Below are 22187 nucleotides of genomic sequence, written 5' to 3'. Positions count from 1 at the left end.
GAAGAGGCAAAAGTTCATGACAAAAATTTAACAAAACTAGAAATTTCGTAAACACTATGGACAGGTTAAGTAAAATCACGCTCTTGCAATTTGGAGCAATTTTTAACACACTGTTGCAAAATCCGATACAAACTGTGTACGCTCTCAGTGTATTGCTAAAACGTCAGTATTTTTTTTTTTTACATTCACAGAACGTTTCAAATGATATAGACATGGAAAACCTGGCCGACGCAGTGCTGCAACTTCATCTTCAAGAACCAGACACCTATCAGCCAAGTTCACCGAAATCGGATTCACCAACCAGTAGCAGCACTGACTTATCTGATAACACTCCTTCAGAAAATGATAGCAAAGTACATCGACGAAAAAAACTCAACGAATTTCTCCGTTGCTGCAACGCACCTACAATAGGGCCATCCAAAAAGAGATGGGCTGAGACAAGTGTTCGCACCAAAAAGGGTCACATAGCAAAAGCAAAGAACCTGGTGGTGGCCGGACTTGAAGTTATAGCACCGGGAGACGCAGGCCATCTTTGGGAAGCACTTAGAAATTCAGGCACTGTGGAGAAAGAATTTGGAATTGCAGAGGAGTCACCTGAACAGCAGAAATACCTCAACGCCCTGGCTGAGACTTACCGGCACGCATCTTGTTGGGAAACGCGGCGGCAAGTACTGTCTATAATGGCAGATCTGATATCCTTTAAGCGTATCCAGCATTATATACCTGGTTTGACTGAGTACCGCTTCAAAATGGCGAGGCATCATGCGCTGCAGTATGGGCGTGGTGCGGAGGTTTCAATGTTGAAAAGCCCCCGGTTGCGCATTGAGCTCACCCAACTTGACCATTTTTTAGACTACGTCACAAGTCCACATGTTACTCAGGACCTTCCTTTTGGACAGCGCCATCTTCGCCTCTCTTCCGGTCAAGTTCTGGAAACTCCTAATGTCATACGCACTATGATACCGAGCAGACTAGTGCGGCAGTATCAGGTATATTGCAAAGAGACGGAGTTTAAGCCCTTCGGAGCTGCTACAATGTTACGCATCCTCTCTGCCTGCTCTGCGACAGTAAGGAAGTCCCTTCAAGGACTTGACTATACGGCTGCAGCAGGTGCAAAGGGCTTTGATGACTTGAGCACCCTGATAGAGCGGTTGGAGGAGATGGGTCTGTCAAAAGAAGCTGCAAAAAGCTGGGAAAGATCACTGAAAGAAAGTAAACAGTATCTAAAATCAGATTTTAAGGTAAAACACTGTCGTTTAGTAAAGGCAATTCTGTCATACAAAAAGATATTTACGCATCGTCAGTAGGTACATATGCTGTATACAAGTCACAATTACAATCATCCAGTAGAAAGAAAATGCGATGAATCAACAACTTCAACTTTTAGTTGAATATTAACTAAATATTGAAATATTGAGACTTACCGCCTTCTTTGTATACAAAAACGTGACCCTCTTTATGCAGCTTTTCCAGGGAAGGAAGAAATAGCATCATTCAAAGTGAAGTTTATGAAAAGTACGTAACCATTTCTTTTCCAGGTTCATGTTTCGGAGAGCACTGCTGTTGCTGATCATTGCAGCACTTATGCGCTGAGTGATATCACCGATAGCCAACTGCAAAGCCCATGCCAACATGTACATGACCGGAGTTGCTCACAGTGTGAAGGTCTCCGAAGCGTCTTGCGGAACATTGAAGGGTATTTGTTGAACGAGGCCCGTATGCCAGAGGAGGAATTAGAAGACCAGTTATACACGTTCAAACAATCAGAGGAGGCTATTACGTCTTGGAAAGCACACCAACTTCGCAGTGTTCGGCAAGATCAAGCGAGAATTGACTGCTTGAATTTGCTTGACGACGCTTCGGTTCTCATAACCCAAGACTGGGCGATGAAATTTTTACCCGCGAAGTATCGCGAATCTCAGTCCGACTGGTTCGGAAAACGGGGGCTTTCGTGGCATTTAAGCGTTGTGGCGCGAAAAGTAGACGGAAGGCTGCAAAGCCAGACATTCGCACATATCATCGAGAACTGTTTACAAGATACATCTGCAGTTGTACGCATCTTAGAGCATACTTTGCGCACCCTTAAATTCGAGCACCCAGAGATTACATCTGCCTTTCTCCGCCAGGACAATGCTGGGTGTTATCACAACTCAGTGTTGCTGGCAACATGTAACGCAATGAAGACCAAAACCGGTGTCAGAGTCCGCCGGGTCGACTTCAGCGACCCACAAGGCGGAAAAGGAGCTTGCGACAGGAGAGCTGCCTCAATAAAGGCTCACGTCAGACGTCACATTAACGAGGGTCACGATGTGCAGAATGCCAAAGACTTCAGAGACGCTATGTTGTCTAACGGAGGTCTAAATGGCGTACGGGTTGTCCTAGTTAACGCAAGCACTGAAGGAAAGAATGTTCTCCCTCACGTTAAGTTAGCGGGAGTAAGTTCCCTCAACAACTTCCAGTACAGCGAGCAAGGTATTACCGTCTGGAGGGCGTTTCAGGTGGGACAAGGCAAACTAATTAACCAAAGCCAAATTGAAGGTACTCATTGCATTCATGTTTCACATAAGCAATGCAGTCTATACAACTGATTTTATTATTGCTGTCAAATTTCTGGAAAGTGGAACTGTTGGCTGCTGTTTGTCGTAAAATACAGCGGAATATAATTAGTTTTCAGGGGTTTGTAAGCTGTAATTAGCACAACTTCTTTCCCAGGGTCTTGCAATTTTCAAGTTAAGTGGCTATCGAGTAAAATACCCTCGTAACGTCTGCTTGTGTAACGTCATGATCACCTTATTCAAAACCCACATTAACGGTGGAGATATATGAAGAGGAACGATTGTATTTGCATATATCAAATAAACAGCCACACCTCAAACCCTTTCTCAGAATTTGGGTACATATTTGGGGTTTCCTGTGGTTCGCTAAGGTTGTATGACTTGCCTATACAATGGCTGTCTTCTGTTTGTGGCCTTTTGAAAACTACTCAAATGACCATTACAAAGGAATTATCATACATGGCATGTAACAGCCAAAACAAAAAGGCAGAAAAAGGTTTCTACGTGCTACGCGCATCAATTGGGAAGTCAAATGAGTAAATAGCAAAGCATTTTCGTCATATGATCAAATGAATCATTTTGCGTGGACTATATTGCGACGAATGCTCTATTAAATCAACAGTCAGACCTTTACAATGATTAGGGTTCTGTTTCTTCCAGTTCCAAATTACTTGCAAAATTGTTCCTTCGAGGGAAGATTCTCCCATGGAGACTTTGTTAGTGTGTCACAAGAAAGGTCAAAAAAAGTGCAAGTGGACGATGAGCAGCCAGCAACAGAGAGTGATAAGTTCTCAAGTGAACTCCTACCTGCCCAAATGAAGGATGTGTCAAAATGTACCAGAGGCATTCCAGTTTGGAAAAGCACCTATTGTTTGGTCAGTGCAAGATGGTGCCTGAGAGATGCACTCTGTTGGACGTGGCTAAAAAGAAATACCACGCCCTTTTAGTCGAAGGCTCGAGTGAAGCAGTCTCGGCAGCCCTTGAACAAGAAGACGTCTCAGTAAGCGCTAACAATTTACCCGAGGGGTGGGCCTTGAGGACTATCAAAAAGTTTAATCGATTCAGTGATACCCAGAAGAAATATTTGGAGGAAAAATTTAATCTTGGCCAGGCAACAGGCCAAAAACAGGATCCCATTAATGTAGCCCGAGACATGAGATTTGCCAAGAAGATGGATGGCTCGAAGCTGTTCAAGAGAGACGAGTATCTCACCACGCAGCAAGTGCAGTCTTTTTTTTCTAGAATGGCGGCAAAATGTCGTTATGATCAAGGTGAACTTTCAGCGCCAGATATCATGGCGGCAGAAGAGCAGCAGCAAATGGATGTCACACGACAAGCCATACTTCAAGAAGTTCAGTTGCGGCATCCAATTGTATATGACAACCTAGACATTTGCGCCTTGTACAAAGAAAAGAGACTCAAGCAGGTCAGCATTGCTATGCTTTGTATTGTATGCAACTACTTTGACATAACAACGGAAGGTTTTAATAACAAACGAAAGGCAGAATACATAGATGCTCTAAGTGGACTTGTTTTAGCTTGCGATTGCAATGAGTAAGAAAAAATAGGAAATATGTATACCATATGCATAACGTTTCGATCTGTCAGTAGCCAGGGAACATCTCACTAGCTAGTGGAGTATAGGGCGAAATAAAAATTCGCAAGTAAAGCGATCTGAACCTGGCTGAGCCGAGAGAATGACATCTAATGAGAAAGGGCCTCCTCATTTCTAGCCTGGGGGAGCACCCGTAAAACCGGGCAGTGGGAGGGATTGCGCCGATGGAAGCTCAGGACGGGACGTTGGTTTTCGCCTCCCCTACATCTCGCTTCCCGTTTACACCTGCAACGCAGGCTCATAAATTATTTTCGCCCTTTACCTCAATTAACCTACTTTTCAGAGAGTAAGGTAAGGCTCATAATTTACTCACTTTTAGTACGACAAACAAGTCGGTCACAAAAGTCTCGACAGCGTAGACAAGTAAGAGTGTTTGCAAATGTAAAATAACAGAGCGTGTTGTCTTAATTGTTTTACATTCATCATGTAAAATGAGACAGAAATACCTTAGTAGGTGTGTTAATAGGTATTTTTCACTTTAAGAGCAGAACTTAAACAGTCGAACAGGGGCGTGGGTGGGGGAATTTAAAAGAATTTACCAAAGGAACTGAAACTATTAAAGCATATAATTACTTTTTTAGTACGATAACTTCTGTCCGCAATCGAAATATTCTAGAATCTTGATTACCAGTTCTACTACAATTAATATTAATAAAGCAATAGCAATGAGCTCTGAGTAGGACAGAACCATGTGTTAATGTTACATCCAGAAATAATAAATATCTCACCCATGTGTATTATTATTATTATTATTATTATTATTATTATTATTATTATTATTATTATTATTAGAATTCCGAACGAAACTGACCAAACTATTAGCTTGGGTTGCCTGTGTCAACTGGTTAATATGTAACCTGGCAACAGTCCTGAGTGCTTCACTCACGAGACGCAAAGTAGCTCAAAGAGTCAGCAGAAAGGCGAAATTGAGGTAAGAAATAACTCCGAGTATTTAACTATTTATTCTAATATAGTCTCTAAAGATTTTTCTTGAAAACGATTTATAAACTAACATTTTGTTGCGTGCTGCATGGTCTGTGCTCGCCAACCGTCAAATATTTAATTAATTATTCAAAACATCCCTTTTCTAAATAGACTCGTTTGCGGCTAGAAACTGTCTTTAAATTACAGCAACAGATATCTGGAGGCTGAAAACAACTATTTTACCGGAGAACGACCCACAGGCGAACACTTCAGGGTCGATGTTCGAGATGATAATCGCGGCGTGAAAGTTCAAAATGTCAAGCGATAAGCTCAAGTGTCTGATTACAAGACGCTGTCAAATTTTTGCGTTTTATTTACCCAAGCTAGATTTGCGATAAAAAGTAAGATGAAGTGATACTTTTATCCAGAAAAATAGTTTTGAGAGGTAAATCCATGTACCAGATTGACTTTTTGGTCCACAAATTTGACCTAACTTTGGAAGTGATGAGACATAGCCTTGGCGTATAATTTTGAAAAATTGTTAAAAATTCAGGTTCATATTACATGTGGATCTGACAACACGAAATAAGTACTCAAACATTATATTTAAATAATACGGGTTAGCTTTCCCAGCTACGCACAATATCTTGGCTTGCTAGCCTTCGCAAAAAGTGTAATTTAGAGGCGAGTTTTGCTCTTTCAGGGACAAAATACTAAAGGCCGTCTGGAGAAGAAAATAAAAATCCAAACAACCTCAAAGTTACAGTTTTGAAACAAGTTAGTAAAAACCTTCTTCCTGACAAATTTTCAGAAAATTGATTTTTTCTATCTTGCATAGGTATAGATGACCTTTACAGCAAGTCGCTCTTAAGGACACATTCGCAACATTTGTTAATGTTGTTGTGGTGGAAGTTTATAGTTTTCTACGCGTATATCGTTATTTTAGTCGCTATATGTTTTGAGGAAGTGTACGGCGATTTCGCGACAATTTAAGAACGAAGCATTCAACATTTCGGAGCGCTATTACAGGCAGTCATTATTGCTATTTCTGAACAGCATGTTGTCAGGGTATCAATTAGGACACATTCAGAACATTTGTGATGCTGTTCTGGTCGATGTTTATAATTTTATATGCGTATATCGATATTTTAGTCGCTACTCTTTGAGAACGAAGCATACAATATTTTTGAGCAGCACAGCCTCCTTTGTTCATCAAAGTTTTTCTTTCTCTCACCACCTGACACTTTCAAAAGTCGGGTCGACTTTTCAAATGACTGGTCGTCACGACCTCATCGGATCGTCACGATCTGTCGTGATATTTGAAGCTGCCCCAGAAAGTTCGACTTCCGACAGTAAAGCTTACTTCCTTTTTAAACTTCACGACCCGACATCCGAAGAGTCGGGCCGTCAACAGCAATTGACGACCCGACTCAGTTCATGTATATTGGACATGTGTGCAAAAAGAACAAGTAGTTCTACTTTGATGTGGACTACAATAAGCTTCTATTCCTGAACGGCCTGCCGAAGCACAAACAACAACGAACGAATGAAACTATCACAAAGGCTCCTTTAGGAGCCACCAAACATCACAAAAGTCATTTACCAACAGAATCATGGTTCAATAACATGCCAGTTATAGACCAATGTCGTTTAAAATTTCTGTTTCATGAGTATGTTTTGGCTGGCAAAAGCCGGTGGCAAATGAGACCTAAATAGCTGTCATAGTGACTACCAGGATAAACAACTCATTACAGCGTAGACATCGCGCACACACTCACTACCCCACGTTCACCTGAAATAAATTCTTTCCTGAGGGTTTTCAAAAGAACACAAACTACTCACATTGAACTTGCATCCTTAAGGAAGATGTAAACCCTTTCAAAAAAGCACCCCGCTTAAAGAACGAAGTAGTTTCATTGTTTTGCGGTTCCAGTTACCTTCTCCATTAATACATATCCTCTTTTAAAAAACTATTTCCTTCTAAACGGGATATGTTGTCGCTCACGCTTAAAGAACGAGGTATACATGCATATCGGACTTGTTTGTTGTGGCAGCATGCTTTGATTGATATTTTCTCCCGCTTCAAACGCTTGATGAGATGCATTTGACGGAGCGTATACGGACCGTACACTGCGTTCACGATCCGGACAAACCGTACGGATGGACAAACCGTTGTGACCTCTCGCTGTACAAACCGTACAAACCGTACGGATCGACAAACCGCTGTGACCCCTTTGCGTGAATAACACGTGATCTATATTAATGTCCCACTAATGAGGTACAATTTTCCGATTGTATACGGACCGAAACTGTCTTTTACGATCTGCCAAACGGTACGGATCGTAAATTTGTAGTTTCGAACCGTATCAGTTTGTGTTTATTGGACATGACTGCAACAATCTCTTCGCGTTCGGTGTTGGGGCCATAACGAGATGGCGCCAACAATTCCTTAAGGTTTTTAGTTCTTCGAAAGGATGCTATGATGGAATTTGGAGGAAAAAGCTCTTTTAATTTAGTGTTGGATTCCAAAATCGCTAGGTGTTTGCTGATGATGCGACCTACACCAGGTAAATTTGGATTAAATGTGGTCACAAATGGAAATATTTTTTTTCTTAGATCTGGCACGAGTCCCAAGTGGTCACTAAGAAAAAGTCTTGTGAGGTAGTGGTACATTTCAACAAAACACCACATGATTTAAGCGACTTCTCATTCCAATGTATTGATCAAGTGCAGGAGGCTGTTAACAATTCATGCAGCATCGAGAAACTTCTAATCACTAAAGAGGCATATTGGAGTGCACATTTGTTCTCTTTGGCACCTTTTGGCTTGAATAAGCGTCAGGAATTTCACTCGAAAAAAAAGAATAAACTGCAATTAACGTAGAGATCACACGTAAATTGGGCGGTTATCAAAGGTCCCGGTCTCGGATACTGTTAGCTTTGTTAGCGCTAAGTAATCTGAGGGGCCCCCATCTGGGAATTTATTACAATATTGTTGTTTAAGGGCCCAGTTCGGGGCGCCTTTGGTGCCCTGTCGCGGCATGGTTTCAGAGGCTTTGATTGGGAATTTTGTTTTAACTCTCGCCCTTTTATTTTTAACGCTACAACAAGTTGCAAAAATAGTGGAGACACTTCACCTTCTTAGGGCGTTATTAATTTCACTATTATCTCTCACACTGCAGCCCCCGTCCCCCCCTTATCAGTGTTGCTAGCGAGACAAAAAAATGTTGGGAACTTAATAAGCAGTCAACATTGAAAGGGGGAGAGGGGAGAGGAAGTGGGAAAGGTTTAAATTCTAGATACGCCGGGTATTGGAAGTTAGAAAAGGTGTTTTTTAATGAAAGTGTCTCAACAATTCTGCAAATTGTTGTAGCTCATTGACACTCTCAGTGGACTCGGGTAGAGGTCTAGCGCTGGACTAGATACCCCCTCGCTTGGTTGCGCTCCACTTCTGAGGATTCCCAGCCATTTACGAGCCTAATGGTGTCGCAATCAGCTTTTCTTTACTTTCGGGTTGTTTGCCGCTACAATGCCAGCAAATATTAAATATCATAGACTAACTTACATTCAATCACACACATTTTATTAAACAAAAAGATTAGTGTGCAAACCAAATGATGTATCACCCAGAAAATCCTCAACCGTTGCTAGACCCGCCGTAACGTTTACTCGATACTGCACTTAGCATCGAAGAGGTGTCAATTTTGAATCTCTTTTGCTTAACTATGGCCAATGACAACACGCCTAGTAATGAAATATGTTTCATTTTTTTACCAGACCGAAGAAACGTAGTTTAAAGGAAACGGAAATCTGTCCAAAACCTGCCCGCCTACAGTGACACAGGATATTTGTTTCCGAGAATCCACTCTATCCTGTCCACTCCTTTCTTTATGATACATAACTTTCTATGAAACTAGAACCCATGAGATCTGTTTCCTATTCTTACAAGAAGGTAAGCAAAACTTCGACGGTTGGAACAAACAGCAGGAGCGCAACTTTAATTTATGAAGCAAACCGGTTAACTACTGCTGGGAGATACCGCTTATCGTCCAGCAATGCAAGAGATAAGTTCTCCGATAACATTTAACGTTGGTACATACCAAATGTTCAAATTCTTTGGCTTTTCCTTGTGAAGTCGAAAGAAACTGCCGCGAGAAAATAAAATGAAACCGTGCCTTAGTCATTTGCTTCTCGGAAAAGTCTTGCCTTTAAAAACAACGACTTATTATGACGCATTATAGTAACCAAGAAACCTCCTACGTCTTCATCTACATCTACTTTTAAGTTTTACTTACTTACCTGTTTGACTTTAAAAAGTCACTGTTATTGGAAGCTATGTATACATGGTTAAATTTGCTTGTTCCTCAATACATATTGGCCCTTGTCTTCTTACTTCACTCAACCTCTGGTTTTTGAATTAGGTTAAGGATAATTTATCTGATTTTTGTAGCCTAGCTAGATATTCAGGCGACCTCATAAGGCAAGCCACAAACATGACGAGATATATGAGGATCTGGAGTAATAAAATGCATCAAAACAACTCCAACGAAGGAAGAGTAGCCGAGAAAATTAAAATTACCTCCCGAACTACTGTTTTTGGTACGTGTTTATCCTCCTCTAATCCCAAACACCCTAACAAATTATCAGCCCCGGAAAGAAACACTTCACTACATTTATTTTCGAAATAGCCTTTTTAATTGTTTGTAAATAATTGCTGCATAAATTAAATTTGGTCAAGAACGAAAACTTCACCAAAATGCGCAGTAGGTCGTTTCTCTCCTTCTTTTTCGGGGGAGAAAAACGATCGCCGGAAATACGTCTGCGTTCGTAGGCTAACGACTACTTCTCTCTCTTTTGTCGTGTTCTTGTCAGCGTTGCTTACTTGGTGTAGGCAACTGCATTGCAGAAATCAGTGGTACGACTGTTATTGGTGTCATAGTTGTACCGCCGGTGAGAGTGGGAGTTAGGTTCCATGATTTACGGGGCTGAAGGTGGTGTCCAACACAAAGACTCTCGCTGGTTCATTGTAAACAGATTTAAGTACAACAAGGGAATTTGCCTCCCAAGAATTATCTGTCAATTGGACCTTAGTGTCATTAATGTTAGCTATACAGCTGCTCACAGCGGAAACATGTTTCGGAAGGAGACTTACGGCATTGCTGTAGTCGGCGAAGATGTCTTGTTTGGGCAAATGTTTGCTATCTCTTGTATTGCTACTGTTTCCGAATCTTGCAACCAACGCCAAACGCAACTTCTCTCCTCAAGAGCTGACCTTACCCACATAAAACTGTAATTTATGCAAAGCTGAAAGTACCAATTTGGAGGATTTGCCGGACTTTAACCGTTGCGAATTTTAGTTTTGCGGACTTCACCTCAGGCGAGGAAGTTGAGACGGCGACCGAAGGGTCAAAGTTCCTACCTCAAAATCCCGGGATTTTCACGAAGCCATGGGCATTTTTGATCGCATTTTGATTCTTGAACTGAAGTTTTAAATTATGCAAGTTGGCGGCGTGATTGTCAAAGCAACAATGTTACCACGTAATTTAAGAGGACAGACACAAAAACACTGGCTTACGCGTCAATTCTTTTAATTTTCAACATTCAGTTTGGCAATTCAAAACGTTTACATTGTCTATTTGATCAGAGAATTGCCGAATTTACTGATCAAAGAGACAATGCAAATGTCTGAATCCCCAAATTGAATGTCAAATTTAATAATTGCATGATTACATTACAAGCTGCAGATTTGGGTCAAAGAACAACATAAAATTTCTACCTTTTCATGTAATGATTAGTTCCTGCCGCAAAAAGTCGCATTTTTATAAACGTCTATTAATTACTATATGGCTACGATCGGGTGATACTAAAGGGAGGAACTTCAGACCGCGGAACCGCGGAACCTGTGGAACCTAGAGAAATGATTGTTTTGATTAAAACTCCATGATAAAAACGATGAGATTTACATTAATATTGGTTACATATCGACTGTATTCGCCGATTACCACGTTCCAGGTGCCATTTGTAGCTGTGATCTGTGTATTTGCATCATCTGATTCAAGTTCGTCAATTAACTAATGGATTGCGTGACATGTATCAATAACAATGACCAACTGCTTTGGGTGACAAGCTTCTTTATCCATGACGACAACTGCAGACCCTTCATCGGCTTGTTTGATAATAATATCATCATAGGCGCGAAGATCTTGAAGCGCCCGTTGTTCTTCTCTTGTGAGATTGCGTTGATAAGTCGTTCCAAAACCATGAGCTAATATGTCCCTCTCAAGTCTTAAAGTCCTTATTAATTACCTGAATAGTGCCCATGGAACGATCAAGTTTACATCAAAATGGTCCAACCAGGAAGTCAAATTCCTAGATGTTATAGTCCTGAATGACTCGGGAAAACTGGAGACGAATGTTTACATCAAACCCACCGATAGCCATCAGTATCTCACGGTGTGTCGTGCCAACCAAACTCGTGCATTGCAAGAAAGGGATTCCCTATGCACAAGCATTACGGTAGAGGAGGACTTGTTACAAGGAGACTTTCTTTGAAAGAAGAGTGCGGGATTTGTGTAGTTTTTTTAGTAGAAAGGGGATATGAGAAGAATTTCATACAACAACAAGTTGGTAGAGCGAGACAAACACCCAGAGATGAAGCATTGAGGGATAGACCAAAAAAGGAAAATTCCAGGATTCCCTTCACAGTGACGTACCATCCGGGCCTTCCTAATATCGGGGGCATGTTGAGGAAGCTAAATTCGGTTCTTCACTCCTCGCAGAGATGTCGGGATGCCATCACGGAAGGGCTAATGGTCGCTTTCAGAAGACTGAAATGCCTCCCAGACTATTTTGTCCGTGCAAAGTTTAGGAGTGATGCTAAGGAAGAGATAACAGGAACATTAAGGTGTGGGAGCAATCGATGCCAAATCTGTAATTCTCTGTGTGTTGGGAAAACACTCCGCAGAAAAACGAATGGGAAGGAATTTCGCATCAGTTACAACCTAAATTGTAATTCTGAAAACGTGATCTATCTCATTACTTGTAAGGTATGTGGCATCCAGTATGTTGGATCCACTACCACTGCTTTTCGGTTTAGGTTCAATAATCCCAGAAGTAGGATCATGCCCATCTCAAGTTGTCTTCTGGCAATAAGAGCAATGATGATTTTCTTTACCAGCATTTTCATAGTTCGAGGCATTTGGGATTAAGTCATTTAACTATACAGTTAATCGACAGAGCCAATTGCAAGGCCGAGAGGGAGTTGCGGAAGAAGGAGGGACAGTGGATGTATAGATTGGAAACGCTGCACCCCCAAGGACTTAATGAGGATGATGGTTTTTACGCCCAGAAAGGAAAGACGCGCGTAGGCGCGCACAGTAGATGATTATAAGATCTATGGCATTTTCCGTTTGGCGCTTGAAATAATAGCCATTTCAGTTGTGATGCGCGTGCGTTGCCTTGGCAATTCAACAATTTAAAAGTGCTGTACGTTAACGGCTAGTTAGTCACCCTGAAGAAGATCATGTATATATAACTAACTGCAGACAGTACTGTTTCGGCCTTCTGGGCCTCATCAGTGCAGTGCTGATGTCTGGGATGGAGGTTAAGCTTATAAAGCCACCCCAAATGTCCCACACACGTGGTACATCTAAGCCATGCCAGAGTGCTCAAACTAGCGAGCTAGTGAGCATGCGCAATTGCTAGCGGCAATGACTCATCCCAGTAGAGTGCTCAATTTGGACATGAAAGCAAAAGCTTTGTAATGCCAAAGAGCTATATCTAACTGCACATATATATATATATATATATATATATATATATATATATATATATATATATATATATATATATATATAACGTTTGGAAGAAAGACAACTTCACAGCGTAGCGACTTCAAGTTTCATGTTTGGACAATCATCAGGCTACAGATCTTACATTTGCATTCTAACTCATTTAAAGACCATTCTAATACTCTAGGGGAGCGTGCTATTTTAAGTTCGACAAAAGGTATTTGTTCTTGTGTCTGCATTTAGAAATTAACTCGTTTCTTTTGTTCAGTAGGTGGCGCGTATCTGCTTTTATTATGTACAACTTTTCTGTAAGGCACAGGTCGCATCTCTTTGATCCACATTTGTATGGTGAGGCGAAAGACTCTATTGCCCAGCGTAGCGTGTAATTGATGTTATTGTCCTTTAGACTCCAGATATGCCTCGATAACTCCGTCTCACTTCCAGATTGGCACATGTTTTTCATTCGACACAATTAAGAATCCCGGGATACTCACGTTAGGCCAATTCACTATCTCGATAGCTGCGTTGCCAGCGTGGTTGTCCTGATGGTGTAGTGGTCATCACACCCTACCGGTGTTCAGGGGCACGTGGGTTCAAATCCCGCTCAGGGCAATTCTTCATGTTTTTCATTCGACACAATTAATCAGTTGATTTACAGGATGGGTTTCATTTCTTCATTCTACGGTCTATACAAATAAGCCTGCATCATTAACTTGATCCCTCTGATTAGCTGATTCCTAAGTTGGTGTTTGCCTGTGAATCGTTAGTCGATCCTTAGGTTTAAGGCTATGAAGGGGTTTAGGCTTTCCCATCTCACCCGTGTAAGAATCCCGGGATACTCACGTTAGGCCAATTCACTATCTCGATAGCTGCGTTGCCAGCGTGGTTGTCCTGATGGTGTAGTGGTCATCACACCCTACCGGTGTTCAGGGGGACGTGGGTTCAAATCCCGCTCAGGGCAATTCTTCATGTTTTTCATTCGACACAATCAATCAGTTGATTTACAGGATGGGTTTCATTTCTTCATTCTACGGGGTATATATATATGCAAGTTACGAGGGTCTCTCGAGCCAACAGCACATCCCTGCCCCCCAGGAGGATTACAAATGGATACACAGTCCAAGCCTTGGCCAAATGTAGTTAATTAATGAAGTTTGAAAGGACCAAGGACGGACAACCCCTGGGTGACATTTTTCATTGGGAGAAAATACTTTTTATGCCCTGAGCGGGATTTGAACCCACGTCCCCCTGATTACCGGTTGGGTGTGATCACCACTACACTATCAGAGCAACCATGCTGGCTACATGGCCAATCTGGATAGCGAATGGGAATTACGTGGTCATTCCGGGCCGATGTTTTTCCCCAACTAGATGACGCTGGATCAACCAGAACGGTGATTCACAGGCGGACGAGAGAGAAGAGGACAATTTGTATACAAGTTACGAGGGTCTCTCGAGCCAAAAGCGCATGTTGGCGCAGGGCAGGGATGCGCTGTTGGCTCGAGAGACCCGCGGGCCATAAAGGAGTGGTCTTCCGGTGCACTACACCAGATCTTCCAGGTATCGCTAAAACACATCTGAACGTGGTCCATTATCGCTGGTTACCTACAGTGGCAAACCATGGGTTGTGAAAATCTCCTCCAAAGGTTCAATAATCGCGGATGTTGTGAACCGCATTATTCCAATTTCATAAAATCTGCTGAAGTAAGCAACTTTGACCAGAACAAAGTCTCCGGATGGTAATGGACCTAACAAATCAAAGGCCAGGTACTGCCATGGGCCTCTTGGTAAAAGGGTTGATTTGATCGGCTCTGGGTTGTCTGGGCGGCTTACCAGCTGGCAGCCATGACATTTTTTTGCAAAACCTCTCAGCTTGTCTGTCAATTCCAGGCCGCCATACTTTTGACCGCAATCTTTGCCTGTTTTGCAGACACTTGCACCACCTATTTGGTGCCTTCAAAGCGATTCGTCTATAACCCACTTTTTAAATATAAGTTCATTTCATCATGAGAAAATCCTTCACGGGAACAAATGAGCCCAACAAACTGAGTGACTTCAATGATCAGTTAGCAGAGCATTGTGCTGGCAACGCAGAGGTCATGGGATCGAATACTGTTGAAGCTGTTGAATTTTCAAGTGTCTATAAAGAGATAATTGCTTAAATTGTCCCGATGAGTGTGAGGATCACCTCCCTCTTTTCGTCAAAAGATTTTTCTACTTGTAAAATTAGGCGTGTTCCACAGGGGTAGTCCATGAACCGGGTCCATGGTCCGGGTCCACAGGGGTGGTTCATGGACCAGGGGCCAGTTCCTGAAAGGTGTAATAACTCTATTGCAGGAATAAATGTGCTGGAAAAAGGCATATTTATCCCTGGAATAGAGTTATTACACCTTTCAGGAACCGGTCCCAGGGTTCTATGTCTTTTATTCGTCCGATTAGACTTGAAATTTGAACCTTGTAAATGATTGCTTCCATCAAGTTAACTTTTCAAAATATTAAACATAAACACAGCTTTGATTTTGACTATAGTAAGCACTTTTTTTCCCATGAAAATTGCAATGGAGGTCTCATAACTAATTCAAAAACATAGAGCAAAGAGCGTCTACAAACATAATTATAAAGCGCATTTTACTTTTGACTAGACGTTTCGTATGCTACAACATATATCAGAAATGACAGTTGAACAAATTCAAATATGATATATAAAAAAAATAAGAAGACTGGTAACTAGAGAGAATAAGATAAAAATAGTAAGATAAATAGCAGTCAAAACTAACCGTTTAATAAAACCAGAGTTTTTCACTGCCAACGTTTTCGTTTAATGCTGGTTTAAGGTCGCGTATTAATAAAATTTGCTTTATTTTACAATGAAAATCAGAGCTACCATTTGCTAAATCTTGAAAACGGTTCCATTTTATGTTGTGACCTGTTTTAACTGCGTGATCTGCAATAGCGGACGTTTGACTGATCCCACTGAGTGCTTTGAAATGATTTTTCTATGGTCACGTAAGCAACGTTTCGTTTTATCAATGTAAAACTCATTGCAGTCCCAACAAGATGCTTTATAAACAACCTTGGATTTTTGTGATTAACACAAACCATCTGTATAAGGGAAAAAAAGACGATTCGTCAGGTGCTCTGGAATAATTACTTTGAGGTTTACAAACCCATAACCCCGGTGTGTGAGCACTTCACTTTGAAAACCTAAAAACAAGAATGATATCTTTCTTGGGGACTGTAGCGACAGGATTAGGATTACAGCGCATTGAGGGGAATTTTTACCTTATTGATCAAATTTAATTTATACAACAAATATTTACAAACGATAAGCTATTTTTAAAAAAAAAAGATAATGTCGCGTTTCCGGACTGAGCAGCTCTGGGAATGATGAAAATTCTATCTCGTCATCACTGCACAGGGGTCCCATGAGATAGCTAGGCGCATGCGCATAATTAGTGCTTTTGGCGCACGAAATCAGTTGTGCATCTTTTATTTTTGCGGATAGAAATTTCGCTGTTTTTTCGCATATTCCCCTACCTTCTTAGGCATATAGTTGGGCAGTCAGTTTCTTACATCGGTAGTTATGGCAACCACAACGGAAGATCGCTCAGCAACACCCTCGGGCTCAGAACTCAGCGAATCTGTTACGGACGGCAGCAACAACCTGACGGTCGTCCTCAAAAATCTTACCACCACGTTGTTCCATTTAAGCGCGGCTTCCCAGCACAAACAGCAGAATTGGCGGACTGAAAGGAAGACTTCCTCCAAGCTGATGCAGACGAATCAAGTCCCAATAGGCCAGCCGATTCACTGGACATCACTCAGATCACCGCAGTTGTGAATGACTGCACGCGTGATTCGGGCGCAAACGCGAACACAACAAGCAACATGGCCTCTGACAGTCGCTCCGACACGGTGTCTCAGGGCCACAACAATATAGGAGAGAGCCTGACCCAGGGCTTATCTACCCAACATTAAAACCTCTCCGGCTATTGAGGGGAAAAATTGCCACCCTCATCGACAACATGCTCTAGTGATGGTCTCTCGGCCGACAAGGTCAAGGAAAGAGCCGACAAATATTCACCACCGGACAATGTCAAGCGTCTTAACGTCATAACTGTTAATGAAGAGGTGTGGGACTTGCTCCTGCGTCGGAGCCGAACGGTGGATTTAACATTCCAAAAAGTACAGCAGTTGTTGTTGCCCGGCTTATCTGCGCTGTTTACTTTGAGTGGCAAACTTGTTAGCTCCATTCAATCTTGCGACACGACGAATACGAGAGAAACTCTCACAGTTATCATGAATACGATAGCATCGCTCTTTTGTGCAATACTCACCACATGCTGAACATGAAGAGACGGGATTTAATTAAACCCGAGTTAAATCCGCCTTACACCCGACTATACAAGGACGAGATTAAAACAACATCTAAGTTGTTTGGAGATGATATCTCAAAACATATAAAAAGACATGGCGGAACTGAAAAGAGCGGGGATGCAGATGCAAAAATCCTCAAGTGCTAGCACATCAACCCAGGGATACAAGGCCCCTAAGTTAAGGTTCAACAGGCCACATTTTGCAAAGGCATATGCTAGAGCACATGGACAATCTACCACACAGAAAATCAACTCCCAACGGCATCTTTTAGCCAACAGCCGGGCACAAAGGGGTGCCCACATCAAATATATTTTGTAACGCTTCGCTAATGACAATGAAGTATGTTAATATGCTAGATTGGTGTTAATTGTAGAAGTACTTTAGGCATGCTCGTAGGTATGGTGAACCCCGAGGGGTTTTCTAGGCTATTAAAGATCTTGTAAGTTATGCAAGAGCCACTCGAAGGCATCTCTTTCAACTTTGACTTTATTTGCTTATTCACTGATGTAATTTTCTCTATGGTGTGTTGTAAACGCTCGCTGTACCAATAAACGAGATGCCCGCCCCTGATGCTGTGTTTGTGTTTATTAAAGATTAGTTACAAAATATTTTATGATCGTTTCTGGGTGATTAGAGTATAAAAATCATACTCCAATCTGGAAGGATCATTAATAGACAAGGTGAGAGAAGTCACATCTATTGTGAATGCAGATCTGCTATCCCAGCTGGTCCTTAATTTTAAAGCAGGTTGTGTTAAGGACCATATAACAGACTGGAAAGCAGTTACTACTGATTCTGTTATTCTTGATGCCATACAGCATCATCACATAGAGTTTGTGGGGCATTGTAGACCTGTGCAAGCTACCAAACCCAAACAAATTGTTTTTTCATCTGGGAACAAAGAAATCATAAACCATGAAATAGCCATCTAAGCCCTGTGATGGAGATTTTATTTCTACCATATTTGTGAGACCTAACAAAGATGGCAGCTATAGACTTATTTTGAACTTAAAACCCCTTAATGAGTTTGTAGCATACTATCATTGCATAATGGATACCATCCATGCTGCCCTCAAACTCATGTGACCAGGATGCTTTATGGCCTCAGTAGACCTTAAGGATGCATACTATTCTATCCCTATATCAGTAGAGGATCGAAATTTGAATGGCGAGGCAATTATTTTCGCTTCACCTGCCTTCCAAATGGGTTGGCTTCTGCCCCACGATTATTTACCAAAGTGTTGTAACCAATCTATGCTCATCTCAGATCCCTAGGCCATTTCTGCCTGGGACACATTCATGACTCCTTTCTAATGGGTTACACCTATACCTCCTGTGAGGAAAACATTTTGGATACTACAAATACGTTTCTCAAATTAGGATTTGTCATTTCCCGTAACTTCCTATTGTTAGAAGCACCTCGCAGAGGGGCTTTAGTGGTGTTTTCACAATAGCCAATCATAAGAGACCTATGTCATCCATTTATTACGTCCCATACGTATGTGACGTTTGTGAACCACTTCGCGCATGTTCTCATCACAGACGTCAAAATATAGTAGTTCTAAAAAACAGAAAGAAACGGGAAAGAGTTGACTCAAGCTTACGGTACAGATGGAAGCTCCGGGTAATGGGATACTCCCGTGTTTAAATCATTGAGTTCACGTCAAGTAAGCGAGCTTACTTGTGCGAGTTCACTTCAACGAGTATGCGTCATTGTTACTAAAGAAATATTGAAACCATTAAAGGTGCAGGTAAGGTAATATAATTAAGGTACAATGGCTCTTCTATCAATTGTTTTCCGGCTTCAATCACATGGCTCTCCTTACACTTTTACTTGATATTATGACGGACAGGGGAGCCGAAACCGTCACGTAAACTCTGATACAAATCATTGCCGTCATTAATATAATGTCTAGTAAGACAGAGGAAAAAAATGTTACAAATAAAAAAAGGAGAAAAAAAAACATTTTTCACGATCTAAGGCTCATATATGTTCAGTAAATTTCTCTGGTCGGTGACATTTTAACTTAAGCAAAGCTCTCCTCTGGTGCACTGGACTCTGCTGGAAGCGGTTGCATTGATAATCAGCATCCATGGATACTTCCTTCACTTTGACATGAGCTATTGCATAGTATCCCTTTCATCTTCTCCCTGAATCTTTGATTTATCAGAGCGTAGGCAAACGGGTTAACAGCTGAATTGAAAGCAATCGTGGTGTGAGTTACGGGATTTGCAACATCGCTGATTGTGTAGAGTTCAAAATCTCTCAAAAGATGAATTACAGTATCTGAAATCCAGGAAATTTCGAATAGTGTTGTAACAGTCAAAACCATCAGGGTCACTCGTTTCCGTACCTTCAACACGGTCTGTGTAACAAAAAAAGAAGAAGGTAGGGTGCTGACCTTTTGAGCCTCATTTGAAATTAGTGTCAAGAGTTTATAATTAAACAAAACACTTCAATCGTAGGGGGATTGGGTCACCCTCCAGTCAGGGATAAACTCATTTTCATGGCTAAAGAAAATAGACTAGGTGTATGACAGACTGCCAACAAATATCGCTGATAAACAGTATTTAAGTCTAAGCACCCATTTCAAATAATGCTGGTAAACAGTATTTAAGTCTAAGCCCCCCACTTTTCAAACGGCTAGCTTTTAATAACAACGCTGTTATACTGTGAAATGTTTCGTGCAACTTGTCTCGCAATGTTTTGGCGTCATTGCGGCTGGACAAGTTGTACGAAACATTTGACAGTGACGGCAACTTTTGGATACCTCGTTTTATGCCAAAATCACTAAAGATCTCACTTCCAAAAATCAAAAACTTGTCAAAGACACCATTCAAAATCTTATAGTTAATCAAGAATTACCGGGCACTGCCACTAATCTCATCATCAACACCCCTAGAACTTCGTGCATTTACTTCTTGCCTAAAATTCACAAACCCAACAACCCAGGTCGCCCTATCGTTTCTGTCTGTAGTTGCCCCACCGAACTTATTTCTAGCAACTTAGACAGGATTATGACGCCTATCGTCAAATCTCTGCCATCATACATTAAAGACAGTACACACGCACTACAAATTTTCCGCGATTTCAATTTCTCCGGCCAAGACAAACTTATTTTCACCATGGACATTCCATCTCTATACACAGTCATTCCTAATATCGAAGGTCTTCAAGCACTTAAACACTTTTTCGATCAACGCACTGTTAAAGAACCTAGCTCGGAAACGCTCCTCCGCCTTGCCGAACTAGTTTTAACTGTTTTTCATTCGCCGGCAGCTATTACAAACAAATTAATGGTGTAGCGATGGGCACAAGAATGGGACCTAGCTATGCCAATCTTTTTGTAGGATATGTTGAACACCAATTCTTTAATCAGTACAACGGCCCCAAACCTGAACTCTACGGCCGCTACATTGACGACTGCATCGGCGCTATTTTATCCAGCAGAGAAGAACTCGATCAATTTATAACCTCCGTCAACTCTTTTCATCCGGCTCTTAAATATACCTGGGAAATTTCGGAAACTTCATTGGCTTTCCTAGACATCAAAGTTTCTATTAGAGGCAACGTGCTATGCAGTAGTGTGCACTACAAACCTACAGATTCACACAGTTGTTTGTTGTATTCATCGTCACATCCATCACATGTCAAGAACTCCATTCCTTATTCTCAATTTCTTAGACTTCGACGTCTATGTAGTGATGACTCTGTTTTTTCCAGCAAATCAGAGGAGATGTGCCAGTTCTTCGAAAAACGTGGCTATCCTGTCTCTGTGGTCAAAGTGGGCCATCATCGCGCCCAACAATTTGATCGACAGTCATCGCTACAAACGTCACAAAAAGATAAGAATGACAGAATTCCATTCACCCTCACTTTCCATCCTCACAATCATGCAGTCAAAAGCATCATTCTTAGTAATTTTAAATTACTCCAAAATGATCCCGAGACTAGTAGAATCTTTTCGCAACCTCCACTTTTTTCATTCAAACGCGACAAAAACGTAGGCAACTTTTTAGTTAGAAGCGCGCTCAAAACTAACGAGGAACCCGGCACTTTCAAATGCGCGCGCTCACGATGCAATACTTGTCTTTTCATTGTTAACACTAGCAAGATATCGGGACCTAAGCGATCTGTTAAGACCACCGATCGTTTCACATGTACCTCCGCAAATGTCATATATTGCATAACCTGTACGTTATGCAATAAATTATACATTGGTGAGACAGGTAGACGACTAGGTGACCGATTCCTCGAACACCTTCGCGATGTTGAGAAGAATGACAAGGATGCATCTAAGCCAGTCGCTCGCCATTTTAATCTACCTAACCACTCCAAAAAACACATGGCTATCTGCAGCCTTTCCCTACATCTAGGTTCGACGGAAAGCCGCAAGAATCTGGAACAAAAATTCATCTTTCAAATCGGCACCATTAATCCTCACGGTATTAACGAACGCTTTTCATTTAACTAATGTATTCCTATTTTTCACGTTGCCATGTTACCACCAATAGCATAGCTCCTACTCTACTATAAAAACTACACGTAACCCATAATCCCTCGATTCGCTCTGACGAAGGGCTAACGCTTGAAACGTCAGCTTTTAGAATCTCTGTACGGTGGCCAATTTACATTATCAACTCCGTTGATAAAACCAAATTTTTGTATACTACTTCCCCACCGACGCAGCACCACAGTTTCTTTAGAAACTACCCCTTCATTCATTTATTACTAACATACCCTGCAACGGCCAAAATCGTTGCGAGACAAGTTGCACGAAGTGTAGAACTTAATTCTACTTTCGGCAACGGCTCTTGCAACTTGTCTCGCAAAGATTTTGGCCGTTTCGTGCAACTTGCCCTGCCACAATGTCGCCAAAACATTGCGAGACAAGTTGCACGAGACATTTCACAGTGTAAAAGCGCC

General features: G+C 41.6%; 1 protein-coding gene and 1 pseudogene across 2 annotated transcripts in view; one reads left to right on the top strand and one right to left on the bottom strand.

Annotated features, from left to right (window-relative positions):
- The first annotated feature begins 1718 nt into the window (after positions 1-1718).
- LOC137995370 (uncharacterized) overlaps positions 1719-22187 on the top strand; it is a 198608-nt pseudogene continuing 178139 nt past the window's right edge.
- The window catches only part of LOC137994592 (neuropeptide FF receptor 1-like), a 26460-nt gene continuing 23076 nt past the window's right edge, over positions 18804-22187 (bottom strand). For both annotated transcript variants that reach the window (XM_068840195.1, XM_068840194.1), the window contains exon 6: positions 18804-19626. In XM_068840195.1, coding sequence (XP_068696296.1) covers positions 19345-19626 — 282 coding nt within the window. In that variant the 3' untranslated portion in view covers positions 18804-19344. The remainder of the gene's footprint in view (positions 19627-22187) is intronic.

This window comes from Montipora foliosa, chromosome 3, assembly GCF_036669935.1.
Source record: "Montipora foliosa isolate CH-2021 chromosome 3, ASM3666993v2, whole genome shotgun sequence".
Taxonomy (NCBI): Eukaryota; Metazoa; Cnidaria; class Anthozoa; order Scleractinia; family Acroporidae; genus Montipora; species Montipora foliosa.
The sequence above is the reverse complement of the archived record's forward strand: the minus strand, read 5'-3'. Positions and strand labels throughout refer to the sequence as shown.